Raw genomic sequence first — 17,994 nt, 5'->3', positions numbered from 1 at the left:
TTTTGTTAACTATGAGTAATTACCAACAGTGTCCAGTGCCTATATGCACCAGCAACGGTACAAACGCATTGACGCGTCAACTAAAAATTTAGTGTTGGCTACCAACATAGGTACGTGCTATTTCAATATCCTATACTTTTTCATTTGATGTCAACTTAATTTGACTCACTGAAAATTTGCCTCAATGAAAAAATGTTCGAGACTTGCAGCACGGTTTATAAGGAAACATAATCACACACGTTATGATCGTTATTTTGTTTGTTCATTGGTTTTATATCTCTATGGCACAATGGGTGCGTTCGTTTAGCTTCCCTGGGTCGACCCCGGTGTATGGTTTCTTTTTTCCAGGACGAACGTGGGTAATTATCTGCACACGTTCGTCCTGGAAAAAAAACCCGCCACACACCGGGGTCGACCCGGGGAAGCTAAACGAACGCACCCTCTATGGCACTGAATAACGTCATTAGTATCACGCGTCATCGGCTATCGTCACGCAGCCGTGCATGTACAATGCTTTGGGCATGAACCCTACTAACGTAGTCCACGTGTTAGTTTGTAAATCGTAATATTCGGCGCAACTTTTGGACTCCTCCCCAATTTTCCCGCCAAAAATCCACAATCTGTCGCCCGCAACGGTGATCCCAGGAAATGTCCGCTGCTCATTGGACGGCTCGTGCTGGCACTCCTCGCTTGTTTCCACCGAGACTTCGGAAACTTCGCGAGGTTTTCTCCCGCCCAGGACGAACATTCTTCCGTCATCGGAAACGGTAACCCGAAGCGTTTTTCTGGAGAATTCAAGATTCGGAAGCAGCGACCAAGCGTTTGTGATTGGATCGTAGCACTGGATATGCGGGCATGCGCACTCGTCCTGCGTGGCTCCACCAATCACATACAATCTTGAATGGTGGCCGACAACGGACGGTACGCTGACGGCAATTGGCAGAGGGGGAAGAGTTTTCCATTCATCCGTGAATGGGTTGTAACATTCTACTGTGTCCAAACGGGTGTTTTGGAAAGACGTCTTGCCGCCGACTACGTACAGACGACTGTTTAATGACGCCGAGCCGTGAGAATGGCGGGCTTCGAGCATGCTGGTGACTGGTCTCCATCGGTTACGTGAGAAGGAGTAACGCCAAACGAGACGAGATGATTGGTCACAAACAGTGTCATAACCACCGGTAACATAGATATCAGAACCTGCAGAAAATCAATATTTATTTATTTATTTATTTTATTTGAATTCTCCGGACAAAACAATAAAAACAAGCACAGGCCGTCCAGGGAAGGGCAAAAGTAAAAAAAAAAAAAAAAAAAAAAATACTATCATCAAAAAAGATGCGCCCTCTCAGACCTAACTCATAACAGTTCACATTATTATACCCAACACTAAAAAAAAAAAAAAAAAAATTATACATGGCTGTACCCGCAAGTTTACTAGTTTCTTCTTACCGCAATACTAGAGCAAATATTTATAACAAAAATGATGATCGCCCATGAAATCGATAGGGGCCTCTTGGTTACCTGGCGTTTTAAACTACCGGGTATATTTGCGTCAGCAGTGAGAGTGCACTTTCTGTTTTAATTAATGTGAGGGCGCTGTTGACGTTATCTAAAATAATGCTGTGTTGATGGTCGTACGAAAACCACACAAGGCTGTGTTCAAAATGGCGGCTACGACTACGGCTACGGCTGTATCTCCTCGCCGTCATGCGTTGAAGTATGGGACACTAGTAACACCTTTAGCAACAGTCGTAACCGTAGCTGTAGCCGATTATTCGCATACGGCCCAAGCATCGTCTTCGTTTGATAGAAACACAAACAAAATGTTTCAAAACAAACTCAAGAAGGAGATGATGAAGGTAAAACCACTTTTTGCGTATACACAATTACTTACCTAATGCAGTAACACTGTACTTTCTTTTCATGTGATGCGGCATCTTAGCTAAAGGATACCATCTTGGATACGATGACTTGACAGCCTCTCCTGCATCCATACAAAACATCTCATCACTGTAGATGTACTCTCCATCCAGACCCTTCTGGTGACCTCCAACCAGTATAATGACCTCTGACCTTCGACCTGGACTTCTTGGCGAGGTACCCGGGCCCAACACGCGGTATCCTCGTTTCATCAACCACTGGCAGCATTTAGCTTCTTTCAGAACATCATTGCAGTGTCTTGACTTAGAGAGACTGTCCTCATCTCGACATGAGAGCATCTCACTTAAGATGTCCTCTTCGATGAGAGGAAGACGTATCGATCGGAGGAGTTGTGATCTGAAGAAAGCTCTCTCTTCCGGGTTCGATTTGATCCATCTCAACACTGCATCGTAGACGGCCTTCTCCGACTGCACAACAAGCTGGTCATGGCGAATGTACGCTACAAGTTGGTCAAACCGAAGATCTAAGAACTCATCTTCTTCTGAAACGCTCTCAAAGTTCTCCAGGATGAACTTCTCTGCGTCTCTCAGCAACGGAAGACATCGATAAGTCTCGGCAAACCTCGCGAGACTCATGCAGTTTCCCGCGGTGATGTTCCTCTGCAGGAACTCGGTGCATGACTTGGCGACCTGCTCGAACTGAAGGAAATTAGCGGTGATGAATAGCTCCTCGGCGTTCTCCTCAGTGATGAGAATGCGAGACCGGTACGAGAATTCGATCAGGATGCCCACCATCCGAGGGCAAAGGTCATGGAGGGAGATCCGGCTTTCCAAGCTCTCCCGTAAATCGCCGGCAAACATTGCTCTGAAGTACGGGCTGACCGCAGCGAGTAACGCACGGTGACAGGTGAATTCACGGGAACCAACACAGAGCACGGTGTCCGTACACTCACCGCTCAGCCTCATTTCGTTCAGAAGAGACAGGACGTTGCTCGGAAGCAGAGCATCAAAGTAAACAAAACTTGATTCATGGTCACTCGACAGCGAGGCTGACGAAGGAGACGAAGCCGAGCCTCGATGTGGTGACGAGCCGCTCAAAACTCGTGAATTCTCGCAGCTGTACGATGACCTTACAGATGAGAGCGACAGCTCTCGCGTGAAATCGTATGACGACATCTTGGAAATCCTTTACTTCGTCAGTCTGCAGTGAAAAACAACAAAATTACAATTACAAGTTTGTTAGCAATCAGTAGAGTTTTCTTTTTCGACAATGCGACTGCCCAAGTCAAACATGTCTGAAACGGCTCTTCAGTATTAAGTGATCCTAAATCAAACTACATGTATAACTCGTTGGCGGAACTTATAGATTAGAGAAATATCCTGTCTGACTCGCTGGACAAAGTCAAGTCCAAACTTGCCAAAACGAGCCTTTCTAAACTACTGACAATATCATTACAATTAAGTTTGGATATGTTACCTTTTCGGGTGGGGAGAGGGGGGGAGGGCACGGGCAGAACAAGTTCTTGCCGTATTAAATTTCTTGATGTAAGTTGCAGCAATTTGGGGGGACTTTTTCCACGCCACACCATGGATACTCTCGCGAACAGATTATACATGCTAATTGAAAACAAAACACAAACTGTAAATGTTCCATTCAGATGCTCTAAATAAAACAATCGTAAACAGATGTTCGGCTAGGCATGGCCATCTGTCATAGTACAATGTGTTATCTTATCGATTGGCCAATAAGAGAGCTCGTATCAACAATTCAATGAATGAATTAATGTATCGACCAATAGGAAGAACCGATGCAGCGTTGTAAATGATTTTTACGCGCATTGTTTAAAAATAACCACTGATTACAATCGATCGGTGTGGCACGCTATCAAAGAAAACTGAATTTTACTAACAGCACACACTCTGTGTTTATGTGGTATATCCAGACGCCGTGTATCCGACACACTTATTTACATTATGAGATTATTTTTTTATTCAATGCCGTAGAAAATCAATGACTTTTACACTGTCAAATTCAATGCAGGCCAACTGCGTGGTATTGTGATTGAAGACTCATGGAAATAATTTGAACATTTACACCATCGGTGTTGATTTGAATCCTATCCCAGCATTCATATTGGGCAAGTATTTCGGTGTTGATTTGAGGAAATGCATGGGTGATGTATCAATATATATTTGGTTTTCTGTTCAGCAGAGTGTGGGTTCGAAACCCGGTCGTGACACTTTGTCTCTGAGCAAGACACTTAACTATAATTGCTTCTCTCCACCCAGGGGTAAATGGGTACCTGTGAGGGCAGAGATGGTTCTTGTGGTTGATTTAGCCGAGTAGCGCAAATTAATGTTGCACAGGCTGCATACTCCCCAACAGAGAGCTGAGATGGTTTAAGGAGTGAATTAAGGCCCAGTGACCAGGGGTAATAAAGTGAAGCGCTTAGGGACGCCCTCCGGGTGTGAAAAGCGCTATATAAAAACGGGTTATTATTATTATTATTAACACCATGCACTTGCCATGTAGAGTTTGTTATTTCGATGTTAAACAACACCAATTTTTGAATTGAAATAAGTTTCCACCAACATAAGTGTAGATATCCTATAGGTCTACATGAAGTTTTAGAGTATGGACCTCCATTCCAACAGACGACCCTTGAAATTACAGGCTCGCTAGATTGTGTCCTGTATGGAAGGACACCATTGAATGTAATAAGGAAGTGGAGTTATAGTTCTAACGGTGGAAGAATAAAAACCACTTGAATATCGCCAATATAAAGACCATGTCTGTCATTAGACGTACTTGAGGGATAATGTTTAACCTGCTCGTAAGTATTTGCCTAAGAATCGGTTTACATTGTGTTTTAAAGGCAGTGGACACTATTGGTAATTACTCAAAATAATTATTAGCATAAAACATTTCTTGGTGACAAGTAATAGGGAGAGGTTGATTGTATAAAACATTGTGAGAAACGCCACCCTCTGAAGTGCCATAGTTTTCGAGAAAGAAGTAATTTTCCACGAATTTGATTTCGAGACCTCGGATTTAGGACTTGAGGTCTCGAAATCAACCATCTAAACGCACATAACTTCGTGTGACAAGGGTGTTTTTTTTCCTTTCATTCATATCTCGGAACTTCGATGACCGATTGAGCTCAAATTTACCCAGGTTTGTTATTTTATGCATAAATGTTGAGATACACTAACTGTGAAGGCTGGTCTTTCACAATTACCAATAGTGTCCACTGCCTTTAAGTATCAGTTTGTGGAAACAAATTCATTGGAAATGATTAAGTTTATTCTATACTTTAATGTTCAGTAGACTTGTTTCGAAATGAAGCGTAAAATGGTTTCTGTTTCGGTTGCGGTTGATTTAGGAAGTTTGTTGTTGGTATAAGCAACAAAATAATCCCTTTATTAGTACGTTTTTAGTTTTTTTATTCTAACTATTAAATACAAACTAAAGCATAAAATGTAATCAAATGTTAGCAGTTTTTAAACACAATAAGCAAAATGTAGATGTTTTCGAGTTGACCATTAGTCCTATATTTCTGTTGGTTTTGTTTACAGGACTCGGAAACAAAAATGAGTGTTATAATTAGTGCTTTACCGTATAAAATTAAGTATGCCTATTCTTTTGAGAGTGTAAACATAATTTAACATCTAGGCTTATCACACAGGTTTCTTAAGATTATTTAAACATTATGTAAACAGTTTTAACGTGCGAGTCTATTTTCTCAGAAGAACACACTATAAATACTACGCATAAAATAAAATAATGTCCCAACGAAAATAGAATCACTAAACTGAGACGAATAATTTTCTCAATTCATTCAAGCTAGCGTCGAGCACAAACAGCTGACGTATTTTATGCGGGTAGTTTGTAAAAATACATAATAAGACCCTATCCATTGAAAAGCGTGTTTCCTCGTATTCATAAATAATAATTACCCGCAAAAGCTGCAAGACTACCATCCCTGCTACCATCACAGATGCATCTATAAGTATAGTAGAACAATATACAGTTCTATTTTGTCGAGTTTTTGAAATGAAAAGGTGAGAAGAAACCTTTGTCATGAAGTTCCCGTGAACTTGCAAGTGCAATTAATTTTTACCCCCAAATAATGATAGATAGATAGATAAAATGGTTTATTAAAAAACTGGCCTCGCAGCACAAAGGCTGAATTACAACAATTTTACATAAATTAAAAATTTGAAATTAAATAGAAGGCAAATTGGTAATAAAAAATATAAAAAAATATGTGAAATAGTTAAGCCACTCCCCTAAATAATTGATTACAATAATTTGATTACAATAATTATTTGTGATCCACGTAAAGTGATCCCACACGCCCGGCATCCTTGCAACAGCGTCAGCAAGGCTTCCCAATTAATCCTAAATTTTCCCTTGAATGGGAAAACCATTTTTGTTTAAGGCAAAACTAACGTGCTCTTTCAAAGAGGGTGTATCAATCAAAACATCTCCAAACCATTTCAGTCTGTTAAGGTTTTCATGCCAAGCACAATCGTAGCACAGCATTCTCCCCACGCGTAAATGCTGTGCTTATTCCAAACAGTGACTGAATTTAGAACATTATAAGAGGAACAATTCCTCTAGATATTTTTATCCCAGTGCACAATTCTCTCTTGATTTTGCAAACGAGCTCTTATACCCTTCTCGCCGTCCTTGTACACATTGTATCTTCTATGTTGAACTTGGGTCAATCTCACAGCTCAGTGCTAACCACATCTCTGCGCTTACAGCGCCTTCTAACACTGCAAATCTAAGCACATAAATTCACGAAAAGCAGCCTTAGGAAACCAGCCCCCTTGAATAAACATGTATACAGGTGACCGACACACATTATTAAACACCATGTCGATGAACAATTAAAAAATAATATTAATATAACAACCCTACTAACATTTACAAATATATGCCACAATTCGGAAAGACATTATTAGGATATAACCTCATATAACTGCATGCATGCTCTTATCAACGTATAAAGTGATGTTGATAATCAAATGTAGGTATATGCCGGCATATACTTATCCTATAAGGTAAACATACCTTCAGTGTGCACATAAGCTACTCCTCTGTCTTGAACTCCAGCAGAGATATTCATGTATCCTCCTTCACCTGTGAAGAAACATCCACTCCACCAAGGCATTTCAAATCCATCACTCACAACATGAGGATACAATCACAACAAATTTACAAGGCAAGCAGTACACGCCTCTTTTTTTTTTGCTATCTCGTAGGGCCGACGCGTGCCAGTCGCGTGCGGTTTTAATCGAATACACTACACACAACGGTTATGCATTATTTATGAGCAGCAAAAGGGGATGCGGTTGTGACACGCTGCATTGTTGCTGGTATGTCATCAGTGTGTGCGGCTATTATACGGTGTATGCTCGTGCTGTCGGCAATACCTGTAAATAAGGCCCCTTAAGTTGAATACTATTTATCAGGTTTCACTCATAATTCATGGCGGATGAGTTATATACATTCACGCACCTAGCAGAAAATGAACAATAATCATCTTTAGCTTTGGGAGTTCTCACATTTTGACACAAATGCTGCCAACGCATGAGGCTTGCAGTGTGTATTTTTGTTACCTTCAAAATGCCGAGAGTCAGTATTTCAACGTAATTATTTGGCTACAGTCATTATTGCATTCTCTAGTGTTAAACCTAAACAGATGATGTGGCAAGGTAGTGGTTAATTAATTCAAGATTAGATCGGATGCTACTAGTAGTATTTGACGACAGTGTGTCACATTGTACCGGTGTTGCATGCAATTATGTCCTTTATGCAATACTATCCGGATGACATTATTGCATATGCAATAATGTTCGCCGGACGGTTTTGCATATGCAATCGTGTCCGCCCGGACGCTGCTGCATAATGCAATTGTGTCCGCCCGGACATATTTGCACATGCAGTTGTGTCCGCCCCAGTACAAAATTGAGGTAAATTAAACGCCATTGGTCGACGGAACACGTTTGCCATTTTTTTTTACAAGCTATGTTATGAATGACATAAAAAATGTTCGGCCACCGGGTATTCGCTGCAATCATAAAAATACGTGAATACTCATGCTGCATAATGCGTAGGTTCAGTGCATGCACGATCGCTTGTGTGCGCACACACACAGTCATGTATATTACATGTCCGCCGGACGGTTTTGGCATAGCCCCGGACACGATTGCATACGGAAAAGTGTCAGGAGCGGACAGTATTGCATGGCGGACACAGTTGCATCTGACACCGGCACTTCTCAGGGTTATGGAACCAGTGAAATGGGAGGGGGGGAGGGGGAGGTAACTTTGTTTGTACTTTTACAATGAGAAATCGCCTGATGACAAGGCCAGACGGACACATCAAGGTATTGATGGGGGCTACAACTGACTTGGGGTACCGACCAAAATTAACGTTCACCAGGGGCATACTGCCACCTACGCCTGGGGCTGAATTTAGCACATGTCAAAGCCCATACGGATGTAGTGAAATTTAATAAGTATGGTTGAGAAATAAAAGTATAAAAACAACCCCATCGACAACTACAGCAGCAACAGTAGAACAATAGAATGGAGTGATAGTCAAAGTTGTTTGTTTGTTTGTTTGTTTGTTTGTGTAGGTTGGGCCGGTGTAAAAGATCACTAGAGACAGTGGACACTGTTGGTAATTACTCAAAAAAATTATTAGCATAAAACGACCTTACTTGGTGACGAGTAATGGGGAGAGGTTGATAGTATAAAATATTGTGAGAAACAGCTCCCTCTGAAGTGACAACGTTTTCGAGAAAGAAGTAATTTTCCACGAATTTGATTTCGATACCTCAAGTTTAGAATTTAAGGTCTCGAAATCAACCATCTATTAAACGCACACAACTTCGTGTGACAAGGGTGTTTTTTCTTTCGTTATTATTGCACAGGTTTGTTGCGTTATGCATATGTTGAGAAACACCAAGTGAGAAGACTGGTCTTTGACAATTACCAATAGTGTACACAGCCTTTAACCAAGGTTACTATTATTAATTTCTACAAACTAAAGTAATTACTAACTATAGCACACATAAATAGTATATGATTCCTATCACCTGCTCAGGTATGATTTATTTGGTCAACCATTTCCCACAAACATCAAATTTCATCTCTCGAATCCGGTTACAACTTTTAAAACCGTTTACAACCACTTTAAACCGGTTACAACAATTATTCAAACCGGTTACAAACCATTTTAAAACCGGTGACAACCACTATCCAAACCGGTTACAATCACCTGGTTACAACCACTTCCCAAACCAGTACGACTGTCCAAATATTAAAAGATGTTATTCACATAACCTTTCTCAGTGAAATTAGCTTTCGTTACCTCTAGGTTTCCAACTATCCATTTACCATAAGCTAATATCTCATTAAAACCAACACTAATTCAAAGTCATACATACCAGCAAAAATCCTGTGATAAAAATGTTAGGTTGTATACAAAATAGTCAGTTTGCATAATCGGTTTTACAAACGGGTGCATAGTTCAGTTTAATCATGGAATTATATATAAATGTATACAATTCTTCATTATCAAAACTATTTTTCTTGTTTACATGAGGAAAGCCGACTCAGTGGTTGTTGAAATAATTCTCTTATTGCCATTGTAGAAGGGCTTCCATACAAAAACCTTTCAATCATTTAAAATCATGAACAATTATGGGACTTGATTAGTAAATCTGTTATCAAATCACGAAGATTAAAAAAACATGCAAATTTAAAAATTGGGTATAATAACATTTTGATAGTAAAAATATATATTTTGGGTGAAATTGTATGCTCACCAAAACAGTCAATAACAGTTTTTAAATTTGTTTGCCTCATTTAAAAAAAGCTACAGCTCAACTCAACAACCACTCGAACATCATACAAATTCACAGCAGCTTTTTTTTCCCCTTCCACATAAGTCTCTAGTTGTTGGTTCTTCACAGATTTTGAATGGTCAAAAAGAGCACTTTTATGCATAATGCAATACAAATTCAGATGCCTCAAAGTGAAAGGGAATGACAGTTTTCACTGAAGAGGCAAAAATCAATTCATCACAAACGGAATGTATGAAAGTACCGACTGCTTTTTGCCGGAAAAAAAGCGGCAAAACAAAATATACAGCTCCCTTAAAAAAGAGTAACCACAGATTATAAATGCACACATTTAGGCATGCAGTAATACACTTAAAATAAAAGTAATTGACATCATGTAGATTATTATACAGAAATGCTACACTCTGATAGCCTCATGGGTGTCCCAGATATTTCGAAGAATTTCCTTTTCTTAAATTTTCTTTCAAGGTTAATTAAAGCCCCCCCCCCCCCAAAAAAAAAAGGGGTTTACCTTTCATAAGATGCATGCGAAGCTGCAGCTGTGGTTAGTGTAATAAGTATAACACTTTAGTCTGGTTCCCTTATTAGCTTCTCTTACTAGGCCATTGATCTAAGCTAAACCAAGATGGCAGACAGTCAAGGCAGTTTCACAGAGCCACATAAGCACACAAAGTAGCTAAGCACAACAAAAATGTTGCTTATCAAAATAAGGTTACCAGCCAGGCTATACCATTTAACATGTACGATATAATCTGTGACTGGTATCCTGCACATGTCTGCTTAGCAGACAGTTGTTAAGCAATATATTCTGCTTAAGCAGCTCTGTGAATTTGGGGCCTGATGGGGCCACCTTTCTCAAGATGGAAACAAAAATAAAGAAACCAAAGTCTGAGGCGGCATTATGCAAGAAGCAATGCTGTGAACAAGTCAAAAAGCACTATAGTAATATTGTTAAAAACATTAGTAGCAAATGAGTGGGAGTATAAACTGTACTTGGTTGGATTAGAACCAAGATAGGTTTGCCCAGAAACAATGTTAATTTTTGTTAATTTTTTTTTATGCAAGTCGCCAGACACACAAGGCCTGAAGTCCACTTCAAGGTGTGGGCTACAATTATTTTTTCCAGAGGCCGTTGCCACCTACTCCTAGGGCTGAAACAGGGTTAACCCTTTTACAGTCCATACGGATGTAGGCTTGGGTATCATCAGTCCGAAGCCTGGCCAGTAGTGCAGAATAATTCTCCTTGTGAGCTGTGGAGGTGGTTCTGGAAAGAACTAAGTGTTTACTACTCACCACCGGTTCTGCACAGAACCACCACAGTTTACCTAAAAATTATAATTATTTTCATGGCGTCTCTGCAAACCTCACTTGATAGTGGCAAATAAGCAATTATTTAGTAAGCATGTATGAGCACAGCTGTATCTCAAATAAACAAGAAATAAGGTTTTAATAATTTAAGTAGTCAAATAAGACAATTTTAAGAATCAAATAAAAAACAAAATATTATGGTCCAGAACTAATGTTTATTGCTTTGGAATCAATTTCCATGAACAGTTTTTGTTTTCAATTTGGTTGAGGAAAAACAAAATAGTAATAATAAATGTAATAAAAAACCGTATTGAAGCAACCATTATTCTCATGGTCCCTATGAATAATGCATGCTGATTTGCATTACACTGAAAAGGGTACCAAACCATAAGGCCCTACCAGCCTCGGTTTGGTGACACTGCTTTCAATTGGGGAAGAAAACAAGATGGCTTCACCATTACACTGAGCTGAAATTAACTGAATTTATTTATGAACTGTAACCATGTTAATAATGTCATAACAACATTTAATATTGATACCGACTTGAACAAAATGTAAAGTTCAACTCCAATTTGCTTGGATCCTGAGCTCGATTGTTCCAACTAGTTCTTATCATTTTACCAGACAGATGTTTTAATGCCGCAGATTGTCTAGTTTGAACCAGTTTTATCCATAATCATATCTGGTTGTGGGTGCATATAATTCCCTAATCACTTCCAAATGCAACGCACAGTCGAGTTCAGACCAGTCCGACCCAGTTTGAACCAGTCGTGACCGGTTCTTCACTTCCATGCAACTCTCATGGCACAATAACAAATGGTCATGGGGAATGTAGTACTGCGTTTGGTTGCTTCTGTACAGACTCAACCCAAGATAGGAAGATGAGTAAAACCAGTCAGATCCAGTTTGAACCAGTCGTGACCGGTTCTTCACTTCCATGCAACTCTCATGGCACAATAACAAATGGTCATGGGGAATGTAGTACTGCGTTTGGTTGCTTCTGTACAGACTCAACCCAAGATAGGAAGATGAGTAAAACCAGTCAGATCCAGTTTGAACCAGTCGTGACCGGTTCTTCATGTCCATGCAACTCTCATGGCACAATAACAAATGGTCATGGGGAATGTGGTACTGCGTTTGGTTGCTTCTGTACAGACTCAACCCAAGATAGGAAGATGAGTAAAACCAGTCGGATCCAGTTTGAACCAGTCGTGACCGGTTCTTCATGTCCATGCAACTCTCATGGCACAATAACAAATGGTCATGGGGAATGTGGTACTGCGTTTGGTTGCTTCTGTACAGACTCAACCCAAGATAGGAAGATGAGTAAAACCAGTCAGATCCAGTTTGAACCAGTCGTGACCGGTTCTTCATGTCCATGCAACTCTCATGGCACAATAACAAATGGTCATGGGGAATGTGGTACTGCGTTTGGTTGCTTCTGTACAGACTCAACCCAAGATAGGAAGATGAGTAAAACCAGTCAGATCCAGTTTGAACCAGTCGTGACCGGTTCTTCATGTCCATGCAACTCTCATGACACAATAACAAATAGTCATGGAATGTAGTACTGTGTTTGGTTGCTTCTGAATCTGTACAGACTCAACCCAAGATAGGAAGATGAGTAAAAACAAGTCAGATCCAGTTTGGACTGGTTCTGTCCACTTTCAGCTTGGAATGTTTGTCAAAGTCTTATGACCAAGTTCGAACCAGTTGTGACCGGTTCTTCACGTTCACACAACTCTCATGACACAATCACAGAAGGTCACAGAGTGTAGTACTGCTTGGTATCTGCTGTATAAGACCACTCGGATCCAGTTTGGACTGGTTCAATCCACTTTCAGCTTGGAACGGTTGTCAAATTCTTCAGTTTGTGCCTGTACCTTCCTCTCCACATGGGATCACATCCCTCTCTCATCAACTAGACCTCACCATGAAATTTCTCAAAATAGCCTGTTAGTTAATATCTAAATGCAACTAAAGTCTAAGCAAACAAGTCTGAGTACATCATTTATGGGTTAAAAAAAAAAAGCTGAAAAAATGCAAAAAAAAAAAAAGATTTATAAGCTGAAGCAAGCAGAAAAGCAACCCCCTTAAAACCATCTTATTAGTAAAGTTGTGTAATTGCACATACCAACACAATCAATACAAAATATCATATAATGTTGGCAGCACTCTAATTCAACCAATAAAACCAGTTAACACCTTACTGTAAAAGAACACAAACTGATGTAGCATGAGTACTTTTTCAGTCAACTTTTTAACTACAAAAAAAAAGAGAAAAAAAACCCAAAACAAACATTTTGATACCAGGCCATTGTTAAAAACAAAAAAAGAGATATTTCCCAGTCTTGACGTCGACTCACGCCGAAACCCAGGCTGCCAGAATGTGACATTTCTTATGCCGACTTAGAGGCCCTCCTCTCAAAAGGCCTTTCATTTCTGATCGAACCCTCTCTAGCCAACAACGATGCGGCGAATCACCAAGGCGATATTCACCACTAGGAAAGACGCCAGGAGGTTGCCAGCTGATGACGTGCCTCCATCATTCTTGTCGCAGTAGATGGCCTCGACGTCTTCCAGGTATTCCTTGCTCAGGAATTTGTCATAGGTGTCTTTGGACCTGGCGTCGAGGAGCTGGACGGTGGAGTCTTTGAAGATGAGATTGTTAGAATTGGTGTAGTTGGAGGAATCAAACATCTTAAATCCTGAACCTGTGTCACTCTTGAAACGATTCTATGAAAAAAAAGAAGAAAAAAAAAAGAACACCTGAATGTTGGGTTGTATAGGCACTAAGGTGAGTCGAGTCTCTTGCATGGAACAGAAGTTGCAACATGATACAGGTTTCTTTGCAGGATTCAGACTGACAGCCTTGTGGCCAGCGCGCCCAAGCTGGTCCTCTCATGCCATCACGCTTGACTGGTTTTAATAAATAACGCCATCACAACATTCCTACCTATCATACAATTTTTGAAGGGGAAATGCATTCTCAAACACAAAAGTATATTGATGTTCAACAAAAGTGACACTCAACCACTAATTAATCTTTCTTTCCTACTTTGCAAAGGTCCTTATCACCTTTAACATGTTTAAAACCAAAGTTGAAATCCTTCAACTCCTTGATAGGATAATACTGCTTGGCCACGACACTTACATGAAGTGTCTCTCCAACAAGAAAGAAAACAAACAAACCTGTCCATTATTCAACAGGTCGACCATGGCCTTCTTGTCGGCAGCAGTCTTGTCGCCAGACGTGACCACAGCGTGTGATGGTACCCTGGCAAGATTGCAGTTCATGTAGTCATCTATCTCGGCTCTGGTACCGTTTGGGCACAGCAACTGGTAGTCTTCCTTTTTCAGATTTATCGCCCAACTAGCTTGGTTTGTCCCGCCGGTGTTGTCCCCAACTGTAGTGTGCTTCACAAAGGCAACGTCACCCGCCCCTTCAGCCATGCATCTGCAGTAATCAAAAGACAATATGGCTATTATCTTTGCGTCAATGCGGGGCCCAATTTCATAGAGCTGCTTAAGCAGAAAATATCGCCTAACATTTGTCTACTATTAAAAAGCAGAAATGAGCCGGATACCAGTGACAAATTGTACTTGCGACATGTTAGTTTGGCTGGTACCCTTACTCTGGCAAGCGCACTTTTGTTATGCTTAGCTACTTGGTGTGCTTAAGCAGCTTTATGAAAATGGGCCAAGTACATTCAAGAAGTATTCTAAACAGGGCCCAATTTCATGGCCGTGCTTACCAACACTTACGAAACACGGATTTACGCACTTACGTCTAGCATATTTCACGGGTTTGCCGGGAATTTTTGCTTGTGTACGTGCGTACTACATGTTCCTAGGTATTCTTAGCTAAAATAGCTAGAGCAGAAATTTGGCGCCTGCACAGTACGCAGATAATGGTGATCGCAGGTGCAGAATGCGACGGTAAGCAGAGCCATGAACAAAAATAATCCACAGGCATAATACCCAGGTGGGATTCGAACCCAAGACACCTATTAAACATCATTCAAATATATGTGGTGCTCACTGTTCAGTAAAATGGAGTGACTAAATCAAATAAGTAACGGATTTATCTTCAACCTACCGGAATGCACCAGCGTAGCCAGCGTACGGTTCTGCAGCATTAGACGCACATTTGTTACTTCCTTCTCCTGCACAAAGCGCACAAAGGCTCTCTGGGTTGGTACCGTCTGGGTCATTTTTCTCTTCTTTGCTTCCCGACGCACAGCTTTCACTGAAAAACTCACCTTCAAAAAAAACCCAAAAAACAATTCTGACTTTAAAGGGGGACTCTGCTTCAGATTGGGCACTTTGGGTTTAAAAAAGCGTTAATTATAAAAATGGATATACAATGTAGTTGAAAAGATATTTCATGAGCAGAAATTAATGATTTACCTAAATATTCCAATTAGCAGCTACCAGTAAATAATAACCAGTTTTTATAAAGCACTTTTCACACTCGAAGGGCGTTTAAAAGCGCTTCCAATATTATTATTCCCCCTGGTTGCTGGCCCTTAAATCATTCCTTAAACCATCTCAGCTCACTGACGAGTATACAGCCTGTGCAAAAATTATGCGCTACTCGGCTAAATCAATCACAAGAACCATCTCTGCCCTAACAGGTACCCATTGACCCCTGGTTGGAGAGAAGCATGTTAAGTGTCTTGCTCAGGGACACAAGTGTCAGAACTCCCTAATCCACACTCTGCTGAACAAAGTCTCAAAAACTGGAGTTTGGTGCTCTTATCCGCCCGACCACAACACCCTAGTAAGTGTAGCCGTCACCTTGCAGTAGCCGTCCAGCCCTGCGATGTGAAGGCGATTTCTTATTAAAAATAACTTCAAAACAAACTCCTTACCGACAGCTTGAGGGATGTCACAGGTTTCGGTTACGACGATGTCACCGCGAGTGATAAGGAAGCCTACTGGGACGATCCATCCAACGGTCCTCATTATACCGGTGTGACAAGACTTCTTCCCCTATGGACACAAAATCAATCCAGAAATAATAATAAAATTAACATCAGTCTGATTGACGATGACTAGTAGGCCTGGGCGAATTATTCAAATATCCGGTTAATGGCGAATAGGTTTTCCTATCCGTAACCGCGAATGCCTTTTTTTTCTTAACCGGATATCCGCATAGGGCGCGAATACCTATTTACAAACCGGATAATTCTGTAATTACAACCGAGTAACCGGATATTCTTTAATATCCGAATATCCGCGGACGCAGGTGACAACTGATATGAATGTTGTCTTTATCCTTACAAAACTTCTATTAAGACAGCGTAAAACAGCATATATTAAGTATTTAACTATGCTCACCTCCGTGAAGAGTTAAAACAATGACATTTCTGACGTAATTTGTTCAAAGATTACAAAGGTTTTCCTTCACGTAGAGTCAATCACGATTAAAAGAAAAAGCAAATCGCCATCTTTAAATTAGATCCGGTCATTTTTATGAATGAACCGAGTGACACTGTCTAAAACTAACATCAATCCGCCCATAAGATCTCATTCACAAACGAACAGCGCCCTCTAGCGGCAAAAAAAATATTTTATATATATATATTATTTTTAAATAGCGCCCTCTAGCGGCGAAAAAACTATTCGAATATCCGGTTAATTTCGGATAGTTGGCCAGCGGTATCCGAATAACAAAATTTCACTATTCGCCCAGCACTAATGACTAGAGCAACTAGTCAAAAAGTTTGAAAACTCACTCTGCGGTAGGGCAGTTTATAATAACAATCCTATAAGCTAAAGTAGTAGTCCCACCCATTTTTCATACCTTCAGCCTAGGGATTAGTTCAAGGCAGCGGACACTATTGGTAATTTTCAAAGACTAGCCTTCACAGTTGGTGTATCTCAACATAATGCATAAAATAACAAACCTGTGAAAGTTTTAGCTCAATCGGTCATCGGACTTGCGAGATAATAATGAAAGAAAAAAAAACACCCTTGTCACACGCAGTTGTGAGCGTTTAGATGGTTGATTTCGAGACCTCAAGTTCTAAATCTGAGGTTTCGAAATCAAATTCGTGGAAAATTACTTATGTTTTATACCATCAACCTCTCCCCATTACTCGTCACCAAGAAACGTTTTATGCTAATAATTATTTTGAGTAATTACCAATAGTGTCCACTGCCTTTAAAAAGCAGGACAGTTCTTTTCAGAACAGAGAAGTCTCCCGAAAAAAAACCCAATAATAGTAATAACGTTTCTAAAGCCCCATAATATATCCAATAAATTGCCTAAAAGGTGCTGTGCATAAAAAGGTTTACTACAAGAACACTATACATTATTTAAAGCATACATACTAAAAAGATAAGAAATTCATACAAATCAAGCCAGGCATAGATTTTAAAAAGTCAGAGCAAAAAATGCACAAATCAATGTACACAAACAATTTAAAAAACATGAATCAATGTACACAAACAATTTAAACAAGTCCAGTTATATTCAGCATTAAATAGATGAGTCTTAAGATGCAATTTAAAAACAGCAACAGAGTTCAAATTTCTTTAGTCTGCAGGAAGACTGTTCCATAGCTGTGGTGTCACCCTGCAGAAAGCTCTTCCTCAAGCTGGTTTAAAGGGTCCAGCCGTCGATTTCACCAAACTCTTATTAACTTAGGATTAATCTTAGGACTTATGACAGGTTCAGATCTGTATCCAAATACGTAGGACGCATTGAACCCATCCTAAGTTAGGATGGGTTACTCGTCCTAACTCGAGTTAGGATTAATCCTAGCGTTTCGTGAAATCGGCTGCAGGTACTTTTTTGATTAAAACAATGTCTACAGATTTACATTAAACTTGCACAGTTTGAAGATAATGATGGTAGAAAAAATTCCTTTAAAATATTTCTTTCCGAGGTGCCGTGTCTGAAACTGCGACTTTGGCTA

General features: G+C 40.2%; 2 protein-coding genes across 2 annotated transcripts in view; both read right to left on the bottom strand.

Annotated features, from left to right (window-relative positions):
* Positions 1–424: 424 nt before the first annotated feature.
* LOC139952757 (kelch-like protein 21) lies at positions 425–8,161 on the bottom strand. Its single transcript, XM_071951981.1, has 3 exons — positions 6,961–8,161; positions 1,895–3,081; positions 425–1,197 (listed from the first exon to the last, which is right to left on the bottom strand). The coding sequence occupies exons 2-3, from the start codon at positions 3,054–3,056 to the stop codon at positions 470–472; spliced, it is 1,890 nt and encodes a 629-aa protein (XP_071808082.1). The 5' UTR covers positions 3,057–3,081; positions 6,961–8,161; the 3' UTR covers positions 425–469.
* An 811-nt stretch (positions 8,162–8,972) lies between these two features.
* The window catches only part of LOC139952756 (melanotransferrin-like), a 29,351-nt gene continuing 20,329 nt past the window's right edge, over positions 8,973–17,994 (bottom strand). Inside the window, exons 12-15 of the mRNA XM_071951979.1 lie at positions 15,943–16,063; positions 15,168–15,330; positions 14,261–14,525; positions 8,973–13,804 (exon numbers count right to left, since the gene is read on the bottom strand). Of these exons, the coding sequence (XP_071808080.1) occupies positions 13,526–13,804; positions 14,261–14,525; positions 15,168–15,330; positions 15,943–16,063 (828 nt within the window). The 3' untranslated portion in view covers positions 8,973–13,525. The remainder of the gene's footprint in view (positions 13,805–14,260; positions 14,526–15,167; positions 15,331–15,942; positions 16,064–17,994) is intronic.

This window comes from Asterias amurensis, chromosome 20 (assembly GCF_032118995.1).
Source record: "Asterias amurensis chromosome 20, ASM3211899v1".
Lineage (NCBI taxonomy): Eukaryota > Metazoa > Echinodermata > Asteroidea > Forcipulatida > Asteriidae > Asterias > Asterias amurensis.
Note: the sequence above shows the minus strand (reverse complement) of the source record. Positions and strands in the feature narration are given on the sequence as shown.

What these genes read in the sequence shown, in the direction of transcription:
- LOC139952757 (XM_071951981.1), bottom strand. Translation starts at nt 3,056, where the DNA reads ATGTCGTCATACGATTTCACGCGAGAGCTGTCGCTCTCATCTGTAAGG. An exon ending in GTACAGTGTTACTGCATTAG is followed by an intron (nt 1,198 to 1,894) that starts GTAAGTAATTGT and finishes GATTTTCTGCAG; the next exon opens with GTTCTGATATCTATGTTACC.